We start from the raw sequence: 24,731 nt of genomic DNA, 5'->3' as shown, positions 1-24,731 counted from the left end.
GCTGTGGATGTGTTACTGCAAAGGCTGTGCTTAACGGGCGAAATACGCAGGGTTGAATTGTCTTGGGTTGAGTTTTTTATCCAGCTATTCCAAGCACAAATAGCCATGGAAAGGCTTTGCCTCTCCCTTTAAAAGCAGACTCAGGGTCATTCGATCCATAGGGCTCTACAGCACTGGAAATCCCTTAGCCAATGAGAACAGATGACCAACAAAATGGGAAAAGAAAGAAATACACGAACAAGTGCTTTTGAGAGCCCCGCCTCTTCTTTCAAAGCTGTTCCCTCTCTGGTGGTGAAGCGAGCTAAACAAGGCCACATTCTAAATCCAGCTAATTGTGTTAAAAGGGTAAATGATCATTAAAGTTCAATTAGGGTTAACCGCATTGCAATGCATTGCCATTCCTCAGTGTGTTTTGAAAACAGCTCGCTTTTAATCTGTCATCTCGTTCATATTCCGCAGCAAATTATTGTTAATTATACTTCTTTATACACATATGCCTCTATCGCGCATGTTTGTGAATGTGCCAGAACCTGCGATAGACATTTACATTGCCCTTGTTGTACTGACATTATTGGTGCAAAAGAGAGAGAGAGAGAAAAAAGACTGGGTTGGGAAAAAAGAAATAATTCTATTTACTTTCCGTACAGTTGTCCTAACATGACAAAGAATGTGTGAAGAGGTGTAAAATGTCCCTCTCCGGGTTGTGCTTCGCCCCCTCTCCGTCACATAGTTTGCACACCCATAGATCACTCCTCTTTTCCGGCGTCTGGGAATTCCTGCAAGTTGCCTATTAATGTGGGTCTCATTTCTGCTGCTAGTGTGTGTGTGTGTGTGTGTGTGTGTGTGTGTGTGTGTGTGTGTGTGTGTGTGTGTGTGTGTGTGTGTGTGTTGCTAACGACTGTCACGAGCGGAGCGCCACATTCGTTCCAGATGTACAGCAGCTAATCAAAGCCAAGATCCTCCGAGCAAGACAGCGGCCTGGACCGACGGCGGGAATACCTCCTACGTGCTTTATGGCATCTATAAAAACAAAACATTTAAATACAATAAATCGGGAGAATTCTCTCTCGCTCCCTCCTCTTTCTCACTCTCAGACAAAAACTACAGCTTTTATCGAGGTCTCCGAGCTGCGACAGTATTTAAATGGTTAACAGTAGACTGCCATTTGCACAGGGAAAACACATTGTTTAGCCTCGACCACAACACAGATCTACACAGAGATCGTCTGTGTATTCTTGGTCTGCTGTTTCAGAGCCCAAACTGCAGATGAATCATGGGACGTGCCTGAGATGAGAGGAACGGCAATTACTGTGTCACCCAAAACACAAACTATTCCAATGTGTATAACACATGGAAAAGCCCCGAGCGATGCCAGGTATGACCCCCTTTTCCCCCAGTGTCGCTATATAATACTGTTGAATGTGTGACTGGAGAATCAGCCTATTGGCACTTCTCCAGTTCAGCCACATAAATAAACATTAGACACTCATTTAGGTATATGGTCTTTCTTCACAAACCATCATTGGCAGAGGAGTCCATGCATTGGGATAACATTTATTTAAATCACTCGATGGTTGAGGCAGTACTACACTAGCCTGGTCCTAGATCTGTCTGTGCTGTCATGTGGGGTCGCGCCAATGACCACAGGAGTTGGCAAGACGGCACAAACAGATCTGGGACCAGGCTCAGGTGCTACGACACAACCTGAAGAAGTTCCAGAGTTCCAAAGCTTGGACTTCCATGAAAAGGATATGACTTAATCAATCCTGACGGTTGCGTTGAATTGTACTCTTTAATACATGACTGGCAGTTTGCCGCATAGCTCTCTCCTCCAGCTGGACTGTCTTTGTGATTCCATCCTGACCACCTCATGTTTGTCACAAACCCCCAACGGGAAAACAAACAACAACAAAAAAGATTGGAGAAACCGACCAACCGCCTCACTAGCCATTTGTGAGACAGTGCAAGACAAGCAAATGGAACCTCACACAAGAGGTCATTGGGACGGGAAAATAGTGAAACCATTTGCAAAAATCGGGGACATGGCACATGCAAGGCCAGCAAATGGAATGTCAAAGAAGACGAAGCTGTAGGAAGAGGTGAAAAAAAGAGTGAATCAATCTCACAGGGAAAACTTAAGTAGACGTTTGAATGATGAAGCTACCTTCTCCAGAAACCCTTTGAGTTCCCACATACTAATTTGCTAGCGGTCGCAAACAGAAGATCATTCATCACCATGCTGTCGCGGTCGCTTGCCCTTGCCTGAATCCCCTTCACCACCTCATTGTTACTTTGTCCCCTTCCACTCTGCCGTAGTGACACTGTGCCCCAGACAGAGACGGATGCAACTACCATCGCATGGGACAAGGAGATGGCATATGATCGATCGCGTCCAGGTCAGGATTTGTCAAACAGGAGGCCCGTCTAGCATTTTCCCGCCTTGGCTATTTTTTGTCACTCGATCACAGAGCAGTGTCATTATGAATGGGGTGGGCAGTGAATTCACATTCCTTCAGCAGCGCTAGTCTGCACAGTAGACATTCCCAGATAATGTAGACATTATCCTGGATAATGACGTGGTTTTAACCAGCTTCTCCCGCTGGATTGGTTGTTCCCAGTTCTTGCTCAATTACAACTTGATCACATTCGTCAGATGATCTCTATAAGAAGCAGGAGGGAAGCGTAACTGCTGTGAGATATTCGGAATAAGAAAGGCTATTAAAAAGACCTGTGCAGCCCACCACCTTCTCGCCCAGAGTTCTGTCCACAAAACCTCTGGCAAGTTCCCAGGCCTTTCAGAAAATATTTTCCATCTGAGTCAGAAGTTTAGAGAGTCACAGTCACCAAGTGGGCATGAACCCGGTTTTAAAAGCTGAGGCAGACCCCTAGGTACTGATTTAGGGTCAGCTTACCCTCCCCAAATCCTAACCATAATCAAAAGGAAAGAAAATGTTAAACTGACCTTAGATCAGTGTCCCTACTCTGACCTATAAACACCCGACTCAGAGGAAGTGACTAAATATGTACATGCTCTGAGACTGTTGCAGAAAGGAGGGCTTCCACAGGACACCTTCAGAGAAGAGAGAGATTTGTGGAAAATAACAGTAGTGTGACTCAAGTCAAATTAGGCTATTCTTCAATGAGAGAGGGTACTAGACGGCAGCCAGCAGTAGCACTTCAGCGTTCCAAAGCACCATAACACTGAACCTGAACCGTAGAACTGTCCATGAACCACCAACAGACTTGTTTTAAGGTGTTAGAGGCTTGAAGGTATACACGGTGTATTTTCTTATATTTAGTACACAAAGAATCCTCACTCTTTCCAACTATGTGGGGCTGAGTCGTGTCAAACTCCAACCACCAAGTCAGTTGGTCATATCCACCCTCTGTAACTGCTACTCAAAGCTCAGTGACACCAGACAAGAGTTGGGCGTGTCTTCATGAATGACGACGACACCCATTTTCGTGACACAAACACCAACCCACCCCTCCTTCTTCCTCCCCACGCCCTACTACGGTGTTACTTGACCACCCTACCGTTGGCTCGCAGCTGGAGCAAAGAGGACGGGCGTTAAATCAATCGACGACTTCGCCCCGGCAACCCGGCTCTGCCCTGACGCCGAGCGCCACCATTAGCGTACGTTTATTGGTTCGCGGGACTGTTTCTCTGAAGAGTGTGACCAAGAGCTCTGTTCTCCACAGCCAGGGTTGACCACCCCACTGGTGAGGTCACTGGTCCTCCAGCAGTTCTAACAAACGGTTGTGGGCTAGAGATAGCCTGGTCGCAGATCTGTGTGCCATCTTGCCAGGTCCTATATACGGTATGGTCATTGTCATGCCAAACATTTCCCAAAACAACCATAAGAGTTGGCTATACCGCACAAACAGATCTGGGTACCAGGCTAGCCCATAGGCCCATCCTCAACACTGACAATAGACTCCTATTGCGATAGACTCCTATTATGATCACTTACTCATACAGAAATGGATACACGTCTAACAATCGTAGGAAGTGTCAGACGTAACAATCCTGGATGTTTAGCCTGGATGTTTAGGTCACGTGCATTATCAGCTGTTCCAAAGCGTTCTTCCTTCTGGATCTGTCCGGCATCTTCCACCGGCAGATCTTAATCTAAATTCAGTTTTGTTTCTCTCTCTCTCTCTCTCTGTTCCGAATGAGCTCACTTCTGTACAAAAATATAGCCCTCTAACAGAAAGACATGGACACCGTGTTGCCTAGCGATGGTGAAATCAGAGTGTTATTAGCAAAACAGAAAACAAAGAGCCAGGCAGGAGTACCCACAGAGGTCCCGGCTGGACATTTGGGAGAGTCGTCGCGGGACCACAGTCTAGTTATTAAAGTGGAGAAGAGGAAGGAAAGAGGAAGGAAAGAAAATGGAACAAACAGCAGTGGCTGATTCCTCTGAAAGGTTTGTGGGTGGGGGGGTTGAAGGGGCTCGGTTGAGCGGGAAACTTTGTTGATCAAATAGCATCAAACAGTGTGTGGAAAATAAACAAACTCATACATCCATTTGATCAGCCCATGTCGACTATGTTGGATTTTTAATGAGGCTTGTAATCGGAAGAGAGACAAACCCTGGAATGAAAGGGTGTGTGTGTGTGTGTGTGTGTATGCTTAACCACACACCACCATTTCCCTGGTTATTCCAACCAAAGTGAAGGTGTATTGTGGAAAACTAGTCTCTACAGCTGGAACCCTCCACAGCCCCACGAAAAGACCCACTTTTACAAGACTGGCCGTCACTCATAATCACAGACCACTGTGACACGGGCTGATGTCATTGTTCCAGACCCGAATCAGAGGAATATCAACACCAATAAAGTCAAACAATGTTGATTCTAGCAGCAAAATAAATAATTTTGTTGATATAGAACATTTAGTGAGACACACAGGCACATTTTCTACCACATTGAATTTGGAAAGAAAAAAAATATGGTTGATTTCTTCCACATCGTGTCGGAAATGTGAAATCGCCTGGTGATGATACACATCATAAATAATCTTCACACCCAAAAACGTCAAATTCACTTTTTCTTTTTATAGGTATTGAAGAAAAAAAAGATCTGAAGTATTTCTTGTCTTCACAGTTCACACCTGCAAAGCTTGGGGATTGAAAGTGTTACTACTTTGCACAACTCTTCCTCACCATTTCATTATGATGTTTTAAAGACGGGGCTGGAAGAGAAACCCGAGGGCCTCGGGTTCATTTCTTACACTCATAACAGGTCACCTTCACAGATGACCCTGGCTTCAAGCTCTTTCCCAAAAAGGAGCCGACTGCAACCTCCACTGCACTCAGGTCAGAGGCTAGCTCCGGGCACAGAGCTTAATCTATTTACAGGGAAACACTGCAACAGGACTGAGATCAGGAGAAAAACAGAACCCCTAAAAAGACGGAGAGAGGAAACACTCGAACTGTCAGAGTCTAGTCTTTTTAAATGAAAAACATTTGCTCTGCCTCTCCATAAGCATTATGCTATCCTGTTACTTTTTACGTTGTCGATTTTGTCATTTAATACAAGTAAGAAATGCAGCACCTACAAAGCTGTACGAAGCAATAATACGGGTCATTTAAGTACAACTCGGCAAGAAAAACATTCCAAACGCTTATTCTCATGAAGTATGCAGAAAACATTAATCGAACCTCTGTGTCTCATATAAGCGCATATAAAGCATTAACTGTTCTGTTAGGTAGATGTGTGTGTGAGTGTGTGTCTGTTCCCTGAGTGTGTGCGTGCCTGCAGGCCCGCATTCCATCATGCATTTGTGTATATAACCCTATAGCTTAAAGACCTTTTTAAAACACCAGCACATTCTTAATTGTACCATCAAATACAGTATGCCCATCAGAACCTGGGTGGTATGATGTCTTCAGGGTGGCATGGCTTGATTTGGTGTGGATCCAAGTCACCCACCAGTTTCTCCAGCCTGCAGCCACGGCTTCCTCTCCCCCAGCACCCGCAAGGCCTGTGGGGCCCTATGCGGACTGTTCAGACCCTAAATCAAGAATGGGAACTCCCAGGACAATAACAATCAGTATGCCTGGCTGTTTGAAGTCCTTCCCTGGCCTCCCCTGCTCACCACGCTATGTGATATATCCTATTTTTCCACCTGTCCCACACCTCTTCTGGGACCATGACATCTCGGCCATAACTCACACAGAGGGGAGAGAGAAGAAGGAGTGGAGAGTGGAGAGAGATGATGTAGAGAAAGGGGTAGGTGGAGAGAGAGGAGGTAGAGAGGGGTAGGTGGAGAGAGAGGAGAGAGAGAGGGGTAGGTGGAGAGAGAGGAGAGAGAGAGGGGTAGGTGGAGAGAAAGGAGGTAGAGAGAGGAGTAGGTGGGAGGAGGCAGAGGAGAAAGAGAGATGAGGTAGAGGTGGACGGGGCAGAGGAGGTAAAGAGGAGGCAGAGAGTAAGAGGGAAAAGTAGGGAGAGGGAAATTAAAGTGAGAGAGAGAAAGATAGAGAGGAAAGAGAGTGCCTCGATCACACCCATAGCATTATTGCGCAAAATGGTACGCGGCATCCTCGGGATGTGTGTGCAACAAAAGTTCAACATCCACCTTCTGCTACCATTTCTGCCAAGCCGTCTACGCACACAGATTGATGCAGACGTTTGAGAAATCCAACGTCTGCATCACACAGAACGCACTGCAACTGCCGGCACTCAGTTGGAAACTACTGTATTTCTGGTTTACCAAAATGCAACGACACTGTCGGTGGGATCGAGGCGTAAGGGGAGAAAATACAGAGAAGGGAGAGGAGAAGGGCAGAGGTAACGAGGGGAGGAAGAGAGAAAGCGAGGGAAGCCTGTAGGCTCCAGAGCCCTGAGGGCCTATGTGTGAGACCGGGTGAGTTATAGTCAGTTGGTCTCGTGAACTCTGAGCCCCACTGTAAATTCAGATGGGAAGCCGGTGGAGACTGCAAGATGTTGGACTGATCCACTATTGGAGCCCCCCCCCCACCTCATCCCTCTGTTTATCACCTCTAAGTACTACCCCCGGGGACAGGCATACAGGTGGGCCGTGTGACCAGGCTGGCCTCCTAACACTCTCATTTGCCAGGTTTGGTTTCAATTTCAACCAGGCGGACCTGGTTAGAGGTTCGAACATACACAGGGGACTAGGCAGCGTTTGGAGAAGCAGTCGGTCGTGATCGAAAATATGGAAAGAGTGAAAGAGAGAGAGACGTTATCAAAATCTTTGGACAAAGTGCACTACCTCGCTAAAATATGAATTCCACTTTGTATCAGGGCTGAAGTTCATTCGCCTGCTCCGCTCGCTTGCTGCGGGGGGCAATCGGGTCCGGATTCTCAGTTCCACTTACAGCCGCCGCGTCGGACGTTTCTCCCGCCCCGAGGTCTCTTGTTATTGGAAACACTGCGACGCCACGCACTTAAAAAAGAAAGGCGAAAAGAGGAAAAAAAACACGCCGGTTCGGACTCTGAGGATTAAAGGGGAACCAATGATTCCTCTCTAGCTCAATAAGGTAAGAGGAGAGCAGGCTGAAACTATCAAGCCGTTAGCTACCCTCTCTCTGACTCGGGGAGGATTGCAGGCCAAACGTCTACTGTTTGTTCCCAGCAGCAGAAGGGAAACTCGTATGTTTCCATCTCAAAAGGTCATTCGATTACGCATCCCTGTGGGATCGGAGCACAGCCTCAGAAAAGGACCATACAAAGTCATCTGACCTAACTTGGAACTGGCCGTCTCAAACAAACACACTATAAATACATTGAAATATGCATTGAATATTCATCGGTGTCCATCAAAACGGCTGAACAATATAAACAAAAGTGGTGTGATTTTGGGGCTATGGCTTCATCCGCTCCTCTCCGTTAGGACTATCGATAGCTAAAACAAGATAACTAAGAAGCTATTTAACATTATTGGGATATAGCCTACATTTACAATGTCCCAGAGGAAGGAGTCTGGGCTCTTTAGGGAGAGAACATCAATCATGTCATCACATTGTGCTCATGGCGGGAGAAAGAAAAGCACCATTTAGTCCAACGGCCCACTAATTGTCTGGCCCCCGGGGTTGTGGCGTTGTGGTGCGGCCCGGGAACATGCCAAGAACAGCAAGCAGGAACTAATGAACTCAGTGTAACATTCCTCTATCAGACCACTAAGCCCACTCACTCTATACGCTCTACAGTCAATATACAGTGACACCAAGCATCTTCCTCTGCCTCCTATGGGCTTTGGGTGTCCTCCACACATCACGAGGGCCCTAACCTATTCTGTCCTCAGAAAACATCGCTTTGAATGTAGGCAAAAGGTCAAAAGTGGCAAGTGATAGTTTTTTTTGGGGGGGGGGCCTTAAAAAAAAAAAGTGCAGTCAAAAAAGATTTTCTTGTGTTTTATATATATTTCCACACTAGGATGTTAGAATAATACTGTGAAAATGATGGTAATGCCCTTTTAGTGTAAGTGCTGTTTGAAAAGGCAGAAATGTCTGCCTGTTTGGACTGCCTGGTGACATCACCAGATGGTAAATGAGTTAATACACCAATAAGAAACAGAGTCCCAAACCACTCTGCCAATAACAGCAAGTTTTCCGTTTTCCCCTCCCCACTCAGACCACTCCCAGACAGTCCGAGCAAAATTGTTGATGAAGAAAATGTTCTTCGCTAGCTATTTTTGTTAATTTTAGATCTAATGGTCCTGCGAGAGGCGGATGATGACTATCTGGCATCCAACAACCTTTTCTCAAGTGCCTCCATCTGTAGACGAACCGGAGCGATATGCTCAGACCTGCCTTCTGCCCGCCGCCTGCCTCCTATGACAGAGCTATTTACAGCAACACAGACATTACCTCAAAGCGGATCTGATTCCAGGACAGCACTTGACTCTCTCGGCAAACGCATTAAAACAGTGCGTCAGGAAGCTCACATTCCTCCTAACCAGACCATACAGCCTGACACAGTCACAGATCCACCCCCAGCAGAGCTCTTCTAGAAGGACGGCTAGACGTTTTCTGAGAGCTCACCGTGAGGTCACTTTAACCATAGACATACATCGTCTCCGTCCCAGATGACACCCTATTCCCTATACGGCGCACTATTTTTGACCATGATCTGGTCAAACGTAGTGCACTTTGTAGGTAACCGGGTGCCATTTGGGATGAACACTTCACTTAATTCTGTGACTCTGACCAAGGTGGTTTGGAGCACCAGTAAAGGGTACTGACCCCTGTTCCATGACTGAAATAATAGCGTGTCTGATTGATTTCACACAGTGGTTTGGAGTGGGGTGTGGCTGGTAGAACTATGCATGAACTATATACACCCTCCCCTTGTTAGGGAGAGACACACACATAATATGATAAAGAGCTTGTGTCTTACTGTAGGGCTGAAAGGTAGGGTGGACTTATCTGATTGACGCAGAGTAGGTTGCAGAAGCAATAGGAGATGTACCACACACACACACACACACACACACACCCCTCCTTACCATTCTGCTCGTCCAGCTCGTTGCCTATATCCTGACCCATCAGCTTCTGTCGGCTGATGACGGCGGCTAACGCGTCCAACCCAGCATCCTGAACTGTTCAGAGAGAGGGAGAAAGGGGTTAACTCATCCCTGTTCAGCATGATAGAGAGACAGACAGAAATAGAGAAAGGCTCCATAAGAGAGAGACCCATACATTATACCAGGGTTCCCCAAATGGTGGTTCGTGGGCCCAAGGGTGATTTTATTTGGCCCTCCAACTTTTCTGAGCAAAGAAATACAAATCCTGCAAATGTAAGCGTTGATACTATGATGACAACCTGCTAAACTACACATTTGTTTCCTCAAAAGTATATATCTACAGTGCCTTCAGAAAGAACAGCCTGAATTTAAAATGGATTCCATTTGGATTTTTTGGGCCGCTGGCCTACACACAACACCCCTTTTTTTATTATTATTATTTTTTACATTTTATGTTAACAATTTAATTAAAAATGAAAACTGAAATGTCTTGAGTCAAGTATTCAACACCTTTGTTATGGCAAACCTAAATAAGTTTAGGAGTAAAAATGCGCTTAACAAGTCACATAATAAGTTGCTTGGACTCACTCGGTGTGCAATAATAGTGTTTAACATGATTTTTGAATGACTACCTCCTCTCTGTACCCCACACAAGCCTTGCAAAGAAGGGCACCAATTTATTTATTTTTATACATAAAAAATAAAAAACAGACAATGAATATCCCTTTGTGCAAGGTGAAGTTATTAATTACACTTTGGGTGGTCTATCAATACACACAGTCACTACAAAGATACGGGTGTCCTTCCTAACTCAGTTGCCAGAGAGGAAGGAAACTGCTCCAGGACTTCACCATGATGCCAATGGTGATTTTAAAACAGTTCCATAGTTTAATGGCTGTGATAGGAGAACACTGAGGATGGATCAACAACATTGTAGTTACTTCATAATACTGTGAAAAGAAAGAAGCCTGTACAGAATACAAATATTCCAAAACATGCATCCTTTTTGCAACAAGGCACTAATGTAAAATAAATGAACTTTATGTCCTGAATACAAATAATTATGTTTGGGGCAAATCAAACAACGCATCATACTCCTCATATTTTCAAGCGTGGTGGCTTCATCATGTAATGGGTATACTTGTCATCAGCATGGACTACAGATTGTTTAAGGATAAACATAAACGGAATAGAGCTAGGCACAGGTAAAATCCTAGAGGAAAACCTGGTTCAGACGGGGAGAGAAATTCACCTTTCAGCAGGACAATAACCTAAAACATAAGGCCAAATATACACTGGAGTTGCTTATCAAGACATTGAATGTTCCCGAGTGGCCTAGTTACAGTTTTGACATAAATCTACTTGAAAATCTTTGGCAGGACTTGAAAATGGCAATGATCTAGCAATGATCTACAACCAGCTTGACAAAGCTTGAAGAATGATGTGCAATTGTTGTATAATCCAGGTGTGCAAAGTTTATCCAGAAATAATCAACCGCTGTAATCGCTGCCAAAGGTGATTGTAACATGTATCGATGAACACTTATGCAATCAAGATATATTTGTGTTTAATTTCTCTTGCTTCTTTTGCAAATGTTGGAATCTTTTTCCCACTTTGACAGAGTATTCTGTGTAGATCATTGACCCCCAAATTTTTTTTTATCCCACCTCGTTGCACATCAAAATGTGGAAAAAGTCAAGGGGTGTGAATACTTTCTGAAGGCCCTGTATATATTTATATTTGTTGTTGTACATCAGACGGTAAAAACACCAAATCAGCTCTGGGGGATCTTCATTTAGGAAATCTGTTCCAAAGTATTCACACTCATTATAGAGAGAGATACGTGATCGCATACAAATGTAAGCAAGGTTTGAAAATATGTTGTTTCAGGGAAATACATCCGTTTGGGCTTCTTTGCGGTCAATTTGAGGTTTACAAATGATTTGTAATTGCGTTCCGTCCCCCTGACCATCCCCTCAAGAAGAAACAAAAATGGTCCCATAGCTGAATCTAGTTGATGATTCCTGCATTATACAGTTCATCAATAAACAACCCATAATAAGGAAAACCCCATTCAACTGCCATACAAATACTCTAGAGCACATTACGCATCCACACAAAAATGTGTCAGATGTAGCAGCGGAGAGGTGGTAAAAACTATAAAGACATGCCGAAATTCTTCTTTAATGACCCAGTGGTAGAGAGGGAGAAAGGTCGTGCACTGCTTTCACAGGGCAACCCTTTGGTGAGTAGGAATGACGGGATTGGGGTTCAGCACTGGGGAACAACACTAGGGGGCAGCATGCCACAGGTGACTCACTAGCACTTAAAACGCACACACACGCACGGCAAAGACATGCATTTATGCACAAACAAACACACACACACACACACACACACACACACACACACACACACACACACACACACACACACACACACACACACACACACACACACACACACACACACACGCACCTACACACACCTCAGCCTGACTTCTGTTATTCTAACTGTACAGGGTGAAAAAGGAGAGGGGGGCAGCTGAACAGTGACTTTGTGACAGAGACGGATACATAACTTGTGGGAAACTATCATTCTCTCTCACAATTTTACAGAGTGGTGTTACTAAAACCTGGACAAACTCAGTGTATGTGCTTCATGGGGGTTCAGGGAATTGGTGAGGAGAGAAGGCCCCTTGTCTCTGTATTTGACACTGACACCACCACAGGAATCTGGACGACCACAGATTTGGTCGCTCACTATAGGCCCTAAACTTCCATCTGGAAATCCCAATGGGGGCTCAAAACCTTGATGCGGTTTCACTGTATCCCCACAATACTGACAAACTGACAATAGCCAGATCGCAGCCAGAACCGTAATGGAGACATAACAGGAGAGTCATGTTGAGTCAGGTGAACTGTACTAGGATCAGCCTGGATGTTGCTGTTTACAGTCCATGTGGAAACGATTTAGGAACTGGGAGAGGCAGTGAAAACGAATCTGCCGAATGTGAGTTACTGTGTTCACCTCATCCTGTGACAGTGTGGATTTAGTTATCAAGGTGTAGCCTTGAGGAGGACCGCCACCTCTGTGTTTCCTACCAGAGGCAATGATCACAGGTCAGTTTTGCATCCCACTCCTCTAATGGGTAAAGTTAGGACTCTGAAGATACAAGCTAATCCTAGATCTGATCAGGGGTCTATTCAGAATCAGTGATGTGAAACGTTCTGACCGTTGCAGATAGATATACAATGAACAGAGCTGACGACACCCCCTAGTCCACCCGACAGTTCTACAGCATGCACTTCGATCTGAACATGGCGTAACCTTACCTTCGATGATGTGCTGCTGCTGCTGTTTGATTGCGGAGAAGCCCAGGCCCCTGGTCTCCTCTGGCTCGTGGACCAGCCAGGGGTTGACCGCGGCCCCCCCTTCTGCCCCCGCCCCAGCCATCAGGGTCGACCTGGGGAATGTCACAACAACAACATGATCAGCATGCCAAGGGTGTAGCGAACGCACTCGCTATGCCTGTCAATCACCTGACCGGGACACGCGTCCGAACAACTGACACGTGTCGTCAACCCCCGGCTCCGCAAACAAACACGGTACAACGGATACGTGAGCAACCTCTGTAGCAAGGGGTTACATCTGTAACACTTGTGTTACTCATCTGATGTTGCCTTTTGTAACATGTCCTTCCCTTCAGAACCCTTCAGATGAGACAAGGCTTGTTTATTTTCTTGTTTGGTTTTTACGTTCTGAACAAGGAAGCAGATATGTTTTTGTTGCTTTAAAAAAAAAAAAAAAAAAACGAGGACCGGCTTGTTCGACATGTAAACACTGCATGCTAATCATACACAGCCACAGGCCCTCAAGTTTACAGTCGAGTTTCACTCTGACTGACACACACACAAACAGACCAGAGTGTTCTTGTTGTGTTGTGTAGCGCTTTACACTGTTGTGTGGTTTCGAGCTATTTTTCTGGTAATGGGAAAAAGCTGTCTGAGGCTGCCTCAGACCCTGAGGTTGTGTTGCGGTGAAGTGTCAAGGTCTCTGTTAGCACAGATAGATCAGTCCCGTCCGTCAAGACAGTGTCACCTACTGGTCAGACAAAGGTCCAGCAATTCCACTCAGACAGAGCTGACTGGACAGACTGGAGGACTGGCATTGGGTGTCAGGGGACCTTGGGGGACAGCCATGTTCTGTCAGGGAAATTAGGATCGTGGCCATTGGCTGTCAGAAGTAGGCACTTAAAAAAATCTCCTCCACTTTCTTTAACAAAGCCCATTTACTACAATATTATACAGCTCATCAAATCCTTGTGGTACACTATGTTGAAAAGAATGAAAAAATGTCATTGTAGTTGTGAAGTTCCTCTCCTCAAGCTGGTATTGGACAGGACAGGTTGTCCAAACGTGGCGCTCAAAGTTGGTTGTGATGTGTGTCAAGCATGGCGCCATGACGCCACCTCCTTCCTTCCTCTTTCCGGGGGCGAGTGTGAAATTTGAAGCACCCCAACTCCCTCTCTTTACTCCTTGGCCCAGCTTACTTAGCAGCGGCGGCCGGGGCGAGACAAGGAGGCCGGCAGCCAGCGCTAAGCTAATCTTTCTGACATGTTTGGTAACTATCCTACCGCGTGGCGGATCTCCACTTCCTCCCGACTGTGTGAAGATTAAAGCTTATCCAATTAACCGCCCACTGGGGCCCGCCAACTTAATCAGGCATCTCTGGGCAGCCCGTATCACACTCCACCGCCGCCGAGGACCCGATAGAGCCTCAGAGGCCTGTCTGTCTAACTCGGACAGGGCCGATTTAACTAATTTTGACTTGTTGCAGGAGTGATCAAATATAAAGTATCTTCGTGTAGACTTGTGGTGTCTCTCTTGTTGTGATGTGTGTTATGTCCTATTTATTTTTACAAATTTTATCCCAGCCCCCGTCCCGTTCAGGAGGCCTTTTGCCTTTTGGTAGGCCGACATTGTAAATAAGAATTTGTTCTAAACTGACTTGCCTAGTTAAATAAAGGTTAAAAACATTAAACATAAGGAGAGATTAATGAAGGGAAAAGGAGCGGTAAGGGGCTGGGGGGGTGTTCCAAAGGGGTCAGGGGTGCAGTGATCCTTCAAAATGGAGGTGCCGTGTCCCTTCTTTGCTTGATTAGAGGCTAATCTCTCTCTCTAATGTATTGTTTCACAAATAAAATAAGCCCCCTTATCCCGGACCAACCCCTCCCCTCGAAAAAAATCGAATAGCTTAGGTTATCCAAGCAAGGCTAATACCCACCCAAAAGACCACACACCAAGTGCCAGGCCTACCTACCCACTACCCACCCCCTCTCAAATCATCCACCCACCCCACATCAGCATCAAAGTACAGAATACACTGTACATCAAAATACAGTACCAGTCAAAAGTTTGGACACACCTACTCATTCAAGGGTTTCTTTATTTTTTACTATTTTCTACATTGTAGAATAACAGTGAAAGACATCAAAACTATGAAATAACACATACGGAATCATGTAGTATCCCAAAAAGTGTTACAAATCAAAACACATTTTAAATTCGAAATTCTTCAAAGTAGCCACCATTTGCCTTGATGACAGCTTTACACACTCTTGGCCTCCTCTCAACCAGCTTCACCTGGAATGCTTTTCCAACAGTCTTGAAGGAGTTCCCACATATGCTGAGCACTTGTTGTCTGCTTTTCCTTCACTCTGCAGTCCAACTCATCCCAAACCATCTCAATCGGATTGAGGTCGGGGCGGCAAGGTAGCCTAGTGGTTAGAGCGTTGGACTAGTAATCGGAAGGTTGCAAGTTCAAACCCCCGAGCTGACAAGGTACAAATCTGTCGTTCTGCCCCTGAACAGGCAGTTAACCCACTGTTCCTAGGCCATCATTGAAAATAAGAATCTGTTCTTAACTGACTTGCCTAGTTAAATAAAGGTTAAATAAATAAATAAAAATTGTGGAGGCCAGGTCATCTGATGCAGCACTCAATCACTCTCCTTCATGGTCAAATAGCCCTTACACAGTCTGGAGGTGTTTTGGGTCAATGTCCTGTTGAAAAACAAATGATAGTCCCACTAAGCGCAAACCAGATGGGATGGCGTATTGCTGCAGAATGTTGTGGTAGACATGCTGGTTAAGTATGCCTTGAATTCTAAATAAATCACAGAGAGTGTCACCAGCAAAGCACCCCCACACCATCACACCTCATCCTCCATGCTTCACGTGGGAACCACACATGCGGAGATCCTCCGTTCACCTACTCTGCATCTCACAAAGACACTGTGGTTGGAACCACAAATCTAAAATTTGGACTCATCAGACCAAAGGACAGATTTCCACCGGTCTAATGTCCATTGCTCGTGTTTCTTGGCCCAAGGAAGTCTCTTCTTTTTATTGGTGTCCTTTAGTAGTGGTTTCTTGCAGCAATTCGACCATGAAGGTCTGATTCACGCAGTCTCATGTGAACAGTTGATATTGAGATGTGACTGTTACTTGAAATCTGTGAAGCATTTATTTGGGTTGCAATTTCTGAGGCTGGTAACTAATGAACTTGTCCTCTACTGCAGAGGTAACTGAGTCTTCCTTTCCTGTGACGGTCCTCATGAGAGAAAGTTTCATCATAGCACTTGATGGTTTTTGCAACTGCACTTGAAGAAACTTTAAAAGTTATTGAAGTTTTCGGGATTGACTGACCTTCATGTCTTAAAGTGAAGTTGGACTGTCATTTCTTTTTTCTTATTTGAGCTGTTCTTGCCATAATATGGACTTGGTCTTTTACCAAATAGGGATATCTTCTGTATACCACCCCTACCTTGTCATAACACAACTTATTGGCTCAAAAGCATTAAGGAAAGAAAAGCATTCCAGGTGAAGCTGGTTGAGAGAATGCCAAGAGTGTGCAAAGCTGTCATTTTTTTTATTGAACCTTTATTTAGGCAAGTCAGTTAAGAACAAATTCTTATTTACAATGACAGCCTAGGAACAGTGGGTAAACTGCCTTGTTCAGGGGCAGAATGACAGATTTTTATCTTGTCAGCTCGGGGATTTCATCGAGCAACCTTTTGGTTACTGGCCCAACGCTCTAACCACTAGGCTACCTGCAGTCATCAAGGCAAAGGGTGGCTACTTTGAAGAAGAAAAAATATCAAATATATTTTGATTTTTTTAACACTTTTTGGGTTACTACAGGATTCCATGTGTTATATAATATTTTTGATCTCTTTCGCTATTATTCCACAATGTAAAAAATAGTAAAAATAAAGAAAAACCCTGGAATGAGTAGGTGTGTCCAAACGTTTGACTGGTACTGTATATTTTCCCAGGGAAACTTGAAACGGTAAGATCACAAGAGTAAGATCAACTGTGTAATTCATTAGTTGCCATTTGATTTAGTTATGGGCCACCAATGTTCGTAATTGGCTGTGGGATCTATAAAAAGATAAAAGCAAGTGTTCCCTTCCCTCCCCGCTTTCAGCCCCTAAGTGGATTAATCCAAACAAGAAAGTCCGTAAAACACGTATAAAGTCTCAGATCCGACTGATAAGAAAATAGTTAACGTTTCTAAAGTCTGCTCATTTGATCAATCGATGACTGATCCTGAGTTTACCTCACTTTTACCACACACGGCCATTCCACTATTCCTTGAAGGCAAATTGAAAACCTCTGTATTATCCCTGTTGCGTGTGCGTTATTAAAAGAACACGATCCTGTCAAATGAATGGAGTTTGACCCTCATTTAATTTCATACAAAACATACTCAAAACCTGACAGCGGAAGTCCATGTCGTTACCACAGAGTGAGCGTCATTCATTTCACCTCCTGGCTGTCCAAATATATGTCACCTGGGATGGAGCAGGTCATGCCCGATGCTAAGTAATGACCATTTTCCAAAGTGTTTTCCTAAGCTCCTGTACAGAGCCGTCACTACAATTAAGAATAATATGAGAATACAGGATATAGCCGGTGGCGTCCAGTGCTTTGATTGGTCCACTGGCAGATGAGGATGACAGGATGAGGATATGAGCTCAGCGGAGAGTGATAAACTATAAACTCGAAAAGCTTGGGTTGCACATCCGACCCCTTACATTTTTTCGCTGAGCCTCAGTGTACCAGTTTCGGGAAGTGCCAAGCGTGTGATCACCAGTGCAAGGCAAGCAAAGCCTCTTGATGAATGAGAAACTGAGCGGTGTAGAAGTCAACTGCCCTGCACCGGGCCCCAATATGGCAGACTAGACTTCCAAAGGCGTCCAATGGGCTCAGGCAAAAGGTCATACGGAAGCCCAAAGACTTCCTTTGCACACAAAGTTAGTGGCCGTGGATCCATTAGACCCTTTAGACACATATGGGGTGAGACAAAGTCAAGACTGGGATTAATTGGCAGCACTAGCAGATAGAAAGAGATAGTTCTCCGCAGGCAGGACGGGCTTTGGTGCATCACCAATTGCCTATGACTGCTTTTCAGGTTCTGGTCCATTTACATTCACTTACAATGAGTGGCGTATGCTAAAAGGAGACTTAATGAGCTGTGTGTGTGTGTGTGTGTGTGTGTGTGTGTGTGTGTGTGTGTGTGTGTGTGTGTGTGTGTGTGTGTGTGTAAAGGACTTATACTTAACGAGCTGTGTGTGTGTAAATGACTTATACTTAATGAACTGTAAGAGGGAGAAATACCTCGAGGGCTCTGGCTGTGTAACGTCACCCTTGAACGTGGCATTTAGCTGCTTGTCCCTGGTGACCAGGTCGTCAACAAGGTTCTGTCTCCGATCGGCTTCCGACTGCATTCTGGAAGGGCGGTTGTATTAAGGTCGAGATTATGGTAAAAAAAAAAACATAATTTAGACCCCACAACATGATTAACAAGAAAATGGACAATTATTTTTACTAACATTCATCTATAAAGTAACAGACAATGCAAATCACAGATTTTCATTGCAGAGAGTGAAGGATTGATGCAATTTCTTACAAAACACTGCCCTCTACAGGACCTTTACATACAGGACCTTCACATACAACTACTATGCAGTGTCATGAATGTGAAACCAAACCGGTTTGGGGCACTGTGCTGCGTGTCATCAGTCACATGACCAGGAGGACCAGTGATCATGTGTTGAAAGGAAGGATACATGCGCCGGGAGGACGAGACTCGGAGCAAACTCTCTCTGAGCTGGTTGATGTTCTGTTTCAGCTTCTGTAGCGACGCTCGCAGTGTCATGTTCATCTGGACAGACAAATAAACACTTCTACAATCAATTCCTAAGCATGAAATACAGTTGCTACAGTGCCTTTAGAAAGTATTCACACTCCTTCACTTTTTCCACATTTTGTTGTGTTACAGCCTGAATTTAGAATGGATTAAATTGAGATTTTGTGTCACTGATCTACACACAATACCCCTTAATGTCAATGTGGAATTTTGTTTGTAGAAAATGTTAGCAATTAATACACAATGAAAAGCTGAAATGTCTTTAGTCAACAAGTATTCAACCCCTTTGTTATAGCAAATATGTTCAGGAGTAGAAATGTGCTTAACAAATCGCAGAATAAGTTGCATGTACTATTTCACTGTTCAATAAAAGTGGTTAACATGATTTGTTTTATAACTACCTCATCTCTGTACCCCACACATACAATTATCTGTAAGGTCCCTCAATCGAGTAGTGAATTTGAAGCACAGATTCATCCACATAGACCAGGGAGGTTTTCAATGCCTCGCAAAGAAGGGTACCGATTGGTAGATGAGTACAACTTTAAAAAGTAGATGCTGAATATCCCTTTGAGTGTGTTGAAGTGGTTAACTATGGCTTTGGATGGTGTATCAATACACAAGTCACTACAAAGGTACTGGTGTCCTTCCTAACTCAGTTGCCAGAGAGGAAGGAAACCATTCAGGGATTTCACCATGAGGCCAATGTTGATTTTAAAACAGTTAAGAGTTTATGGTTGTGATATGAGAAAACTGAGGATGCATCAACATTGTAGTTACTCCACAATACTGACATAAATTACAGAGTGAAATAAGGCATCCAGTTTGCAACAAGGCACTTAATACTGCAAAAGAAATGTGCCAAAGAAGTTAACTTTTTGTCCTGAATAGAAAGCATTATGTTTGGGGAAAATCCAACACAACACATCACTGTGTACCACTCTTGGCTGCATCATGTTATGGGTATGCTTTTATTATGAGGTATTGTGTATAGTAGATGGTTGAGGGAAAAAAATCTATTCAATCCATTTTGAATTCAGGCTGCAACACAACAAAATGTGGAATAAGTCAAGGGGTATGAATACTTCCTGAAGGCACTGCTATATACTTTTGAGGAAACAAATGTGTAGTTTAGCAGTTTGTCATCATAGTTTCAAACGCTTACCTTTGCAGGATTCCCTCTTGTCCTCTGTTGTCTGTTTCTTTCATGAATGTTCTCTGCAATTTCTTGAACAAGGCGGCAAGTGGCATCATAATTCTGTAACCTACAAAACCAGGTTGGTATGAAATGATCGTGAGTATAGTTGTTTATGTGGTTAAAATATTTTGTGTATGAACCACTATAATAAAGCCAGTTCCAAAGACGATGCTGCAAATCTTCAAGGTATAATAATAATAACAACAAACAAAACAATTGTAGACAAATTAATTTGGGCTGATTGAGTGTGGACAGCTTTGTCTCAAGTTTAGACTAACTGTCATTCAGCACTGGAGCTGTGTCATTTGAGTTCTTGGTGGTACTCAATCTAAATCACAAGATCTTTCTGCTTGAGCTCACGCTTGAGATGTCATCATGTGACGACAATTTGTTCCTCATCATAGCTACCCGTAACGTTAGATACATTAGCTAGCTAGCTAGTTAGATACTTAAATCATAACCCTGCATACAGTATATTGTTTTCAGCGAAAGTGCATTGTAGTTCATTTCGTGTGAACTATGAATGGGAATAATAATATAACTTATCGAGTCAAGTCGTTGCTAGCTATTTCTTTTTAAAAGTAGCTGTTTAAAGTGACACGAGTTACTGTTACTGTAGCTAACGTTAACTATCTAGCTAATAACACAAATATATAGGTTTGAAGACGTATTTCTATATTTTATCCAAATGCCATCTTAAATATACTCATAATGTCCACCTTAAAAGCTGCTTACCAGGGATCTTGAGACATGTTAACTACTTATAATTAATGAATTTGTCGATATTTACTCCATAAATTGTCTGATAAGCAGGGAGCACTTCCTGTTTGTGTGTGACGTCAGGATGGTGTCCTGTGAGCAACAAACTTTCAGCCGTGATTCGTTTACTGCAGTCATTCTCAAATAGTGGGGCGCGCCCCACTGAGGGGGCTCGGAGCGATGCCAGGGGGGGGCGCGTGTGACCCCGGGAACATGCTTTTTTTTTGCCGCAGGGAGTAGTTTTTTTTTTCACCGAACAAGAGCACACAGCACAGAGCAGGAGATATGAAGTGCAGATAACAAACCCTTAAGAGACACCATGGAAAAATTAACAGGGATGAAAAGAAAGGTGGAGAGAGACGGAGATAATGAGACAAACGTAAGTCTCCCGAAAGCTAAGAGAGGAAATACACTGATCAAAAAAATAAAGGGAACTCTAAAATAACACATCCTAGATCTAAATTAATGAAATATTCTTATTAAATAATTTTTTCTTTACATAGTTGAATGTGCTGACAACAAAATCACACAAAAATGATAAATGAAAATCAAATGTATCAACCCATGGAGGTCTGGATTTGGAGTCATACTCAAAATTTAAGTGGAAAACCACACTACAGGCTGATCCAACTTTGATGTAATGTCCTTAAAACAAGTCAAAATGAGGCTCAGTAGTGTGTGTGGCCTCCACGTGCCTTTATGACCTCCCTACAACGCCTGGGCATGCTCCTGATGAGGTCTCCTGAGGGATCTCCTCCCAGACCTGGACTAAAGCATCCGCCAACTCCTGGACAGTCTGTGGTGCAACATGGCGTTGGTGGATGGAGCGAGACATGATGTCCCAGATGTGCTCAATTGGATTCAGGTCTGAGGAACAGACGGGCCAGTCCATAGCATCAATGCCTTCCTCTTGCAGGAACTGCTGACACACTCCAGCCACATGAGGTCTAGCAATGTCTTGCATTAGGAGGAACCCAGGGCCAACCGCACCAGCATATGGTCTCACAAGGGGTCTGAGGATCTCATCTCAGTACCTAATGGCAGTCAGGCTACCTCTGGCGAGCACATGGAGGCCCCCAAAAAAATGCCACCCCACACCGTGACTGACCCACCACCAAAGCGGTCATGCTGGAGGATGTTGCAGGCAGCAGAACGTTCTCCACGGCATCTCCAGACTGTCACGTCTGTCACATGTGCTCAGTGTGAACCTGCTTTCATCTGTGAAGAGCACAGGGCGCCAGTGGCGAATTTGCCAATCTTGGTGTTCTCTGGCAAATGAAAAACGTCCTGCACGGTGTTGGGCGGTAAGCACAACTCCCACCTGTGGACGTCGGACCCTCATACCACCCTCATGGAGTCTGTTTCTGACCGTTTGAGCAGACACATGCGCATTTGTGGCCTGCTGGAGGTAATTTTGCAGGGCTCTGGCAGTGCTCCTCCTGCTCCTCCTTGCACAAAGGCAGAGGTAGCGGTCCTGCTGCTGGGTTGTTGCCGTCCTACGGACTCCTCCACGTCTCCTGATGTACTGGCCTGTCTCCTGGTAGCGCCTCCATGCTCTGGACACTACGCTGACAGACACAGCAAACTTTCTTGCCACAGCTCGCATTGATGTGCCATCCTGGATGAACTGCACTACCTGAGCCACTTGTGTGGGTTGTAGACTCCGTCTCATGCTACCACTAGAGTGAAAGCACCGCCAGCATTCAAAAGTGACCAAAGCATCAGCCAGGAAGCATTGGAGCTGAGAAGTGGTCTGTGGTCCCCACCTGCAGAACCACTCCTTTATTGGGGGTGTCTTGCTAATTCTCTATAATTTCCACCTGTTGTCTATTCCATAGCATGTGAAATTTATTGTCAATCAGTGTTGCTTCCTAAGTGGACAGTTTGGTTTCACAGAAGTGTGATTGACTTGGAGTTACATTGTGTTGTTTAAGTGTTCCCTTTATTTTTTTGAGCAGTGTATGACGAAGCGTATGTAGCGCTTGGCTTCACTGTGACTACGGTGGGGGACGAGGAAAGACCGGTATGTTTACTGTGTCTAAAAATGTTGGCAGCGGACAGCATCAAGCCAAATAAATGAAGGCGTCACTTAAAGACATTACACCTCAATCACGCTGATAAGCCGCTTGAGTTTTTTCAGCGAAAACGTGCCGAATATTGCCAACAATCGTCCCGCTTTGTGAATGCTACTTCAGTAAACCAGCGAGCACTGTTAGCATCATGTAAGGTGGCGTACCAAATTGCTCAGTGCAACAACCCCACTCCATAGCAGAGGAGCTGATACTGCCTGTAGCATTAGACATGGTCTCTGTCATGCTGGATGACTCAAGTGCTGCAAAAATAAAAGTACTTCCCTGAAAACAGTTCCCAATATGACTGGGTGAGAGATCCTTTCAATGCACCAACTCCAACTGGTTTCAGCTCTGCAGAGGAGGACCAGTTCATTGATATGACGTCTGACTCCACATTGAGACTGAGGTTCACATCACAGACACTGAGTGAATTCTGGCTAAGTGTAGAGAGGCAGTATCCACTCTTAGGGCAGAGGGCCATGGGCATTCTTCTTCCTTTTGCAACATCTTATCTTTGTGAGACTGGCTTCTCTGCTGTTGCTGCACTGAATACCAAGTACAGGTCCCAGCTAAACATTGAGCAGGAGCTGAGAGTTGCAGTATCATGCTTCAAACCCCTCTTCGAAAAGCTGTACTCTGCAAAACGTGCTCATTGTAGACATTAATCCTGACTTCCTCATTTAGATTTTTTTTTAAATCAGCACAAATTGTTTTATTCATTTTTGTTTTATAGGTCAAAGTGTTTCATATATTGTGCTCCTGAGTTAATGTTGCTGATCAATTTGAATGTATTATTTATTGATTATATTTCATTTTATTTTTCAGTATCAAATACAATGGATACAATGTTATGCAGAGGTGTACTTTTATAGACAAATTATACTATTTACAGTCGCGGCGGAGAGTTGGGGGTCGCGAAATGTTTACTTCTTCCTAGGGGGGGGGGGGGGGGGGGGGGGGCGTAACAGAAAATAATTGAGATGCACTGGTTTACTGTAACCTCGATGTTGCTTTGATGAGAAGCTGATCAAATTAATCCAAATCAAATTAATTGGAATGTTGCTCTCTGACAGAGCTGCTGGTGTCCAAACCAAATGTTAATTCACAGTTTACAAATTTTCCATCCAGTCTCTGTCACTGTGTTGATGTGTAACTACCCTCATCCATTCATAAAATAAATAAATAAAAAAGACAATATCCAAATAATTTATAATAAATATTATGACTTCACTTGTTTCTATTTATTTATAGCGCTGTGGCTGTGTGGCCTTGGCGACAGCCAGCAATGTAATTATTTTTGTTTTGGTGGAATATAGGTCAATAAAGGTCGACAACCACTACTCATGTTTTGTTGTTTTTGAAATCTGGAAAATGTCAACATTACCTCACGTTTGCCCCCTGTTTGTCTAGTGATATGGAAGTCCTTATTGTAACATTATGTTAGGATTATGACCACTACTAGTATGAACATACTGTAGGCTACTACTCCTTCAATCATCAAGATAGGCACTGAGTTTGTTTTTCCTCAACATGTATGCCCCCATTTAAATGGATCTATTTACAGTGGTATCTTTGTTTCATAGCAAAACAAATGTGTGTTTTGATCAAAACAATATCTGTTGTGTGAAATGATGACCTTTGCTAATTCTAGGAATAGAGGTGCTCATTTGGCACGCCCATGTTTTCCTATAAAACCGTTTCATAGAGCTACTATATGTTCCTCCAGGAAAAGGGAAGGGAAAGGAAAATGCATTCAACTGAGATGGGTCTTCCGCATTTAACCCAACCCCTCTGAAAAGAGTTAGAAAGTAAAATAATCTTTCATGTTTTTTGCTAAATGCTGCCATAAACATGTAAATTAACAAGAAAAGATCAACCCAGGCAAACCCAGATACCAGATACAATACCAGATAAACCATAGGAAGATACCCTGGTTAAAAGTAGGATACATGCTTTGTGAGAACACTCAAGTCTGTATCGTCATGATTTTCATAC

The 24,731-nt window shown here is 44.1% G+C and overlaps 1 protein-coding gene across 2 annotated transcripts in view; it reads right to left on the bottom strand.

Annotated features, from left to right (window-relative positions):
- stx8 (syntaxin 8) overlaps positions 1–20,782 on the bottom strand; it is a 45,768-nt gene extending 24,986 nt beyond the window's left edge. The window contains exons 1-6 of one of the 2 annotated variants that reach the window (XM_020454251.2): positions 20,641–20,782; positions 19,873–19,972; positions 18,628–18,722; positions 18,176–18,286; positions 12,829–12,959; positions 9,476–9,568 (exon numbers count right to left, since the gene is read on the bottom strand). In XM_020454251.2, coding sequence (XP_020309840.1) covers positions 9,476–9,568; positions 12,829–12,959; positions 18,176–18,286; positions 18,628–18,722; positions 19,873–19,972; positions 20,641–20,657 — 547 coding nt within the window. In that variant the 5' untranslated portion in view covers positions 20,658–20,782. Of the gene's footprint in view, positions 1–9,475; positions 9,569–12,828; positions 12,960–18,175; positions 18,287–18,549; positions 18,723–19,872; positions 19,973–20,640 lie in introns of both variants that reach the window. The other variant, XM_031798860.1, reaches the window with a different exon arrangement.
- Positions 20,783–24,731: the final 3,949 nt, after the last annotated feature.

This window comes from Oncorhynchus kisutch, linkage group LG20 (assembly GCF_002021735.2).
Source record: "Oncorhynchus kisutch isolate 150728-3 linkage group LG20, Okis_V2, whole genome shotgun sequence".
In the NCBI taxonomy this organism is placed as follows: domain Eukaryota; kingdom Metazoa; phylum Chordata; class Actinopteri; order Salmoniformes; family Salmonidae; genus Oncorhynchus; species Oncorhynchus kisutch.
The sequence above is the reverse complement of the archived record's forward strand: the minus strand, read 5'-3'. Positions and strand labels throughout refer to the sequence as shown.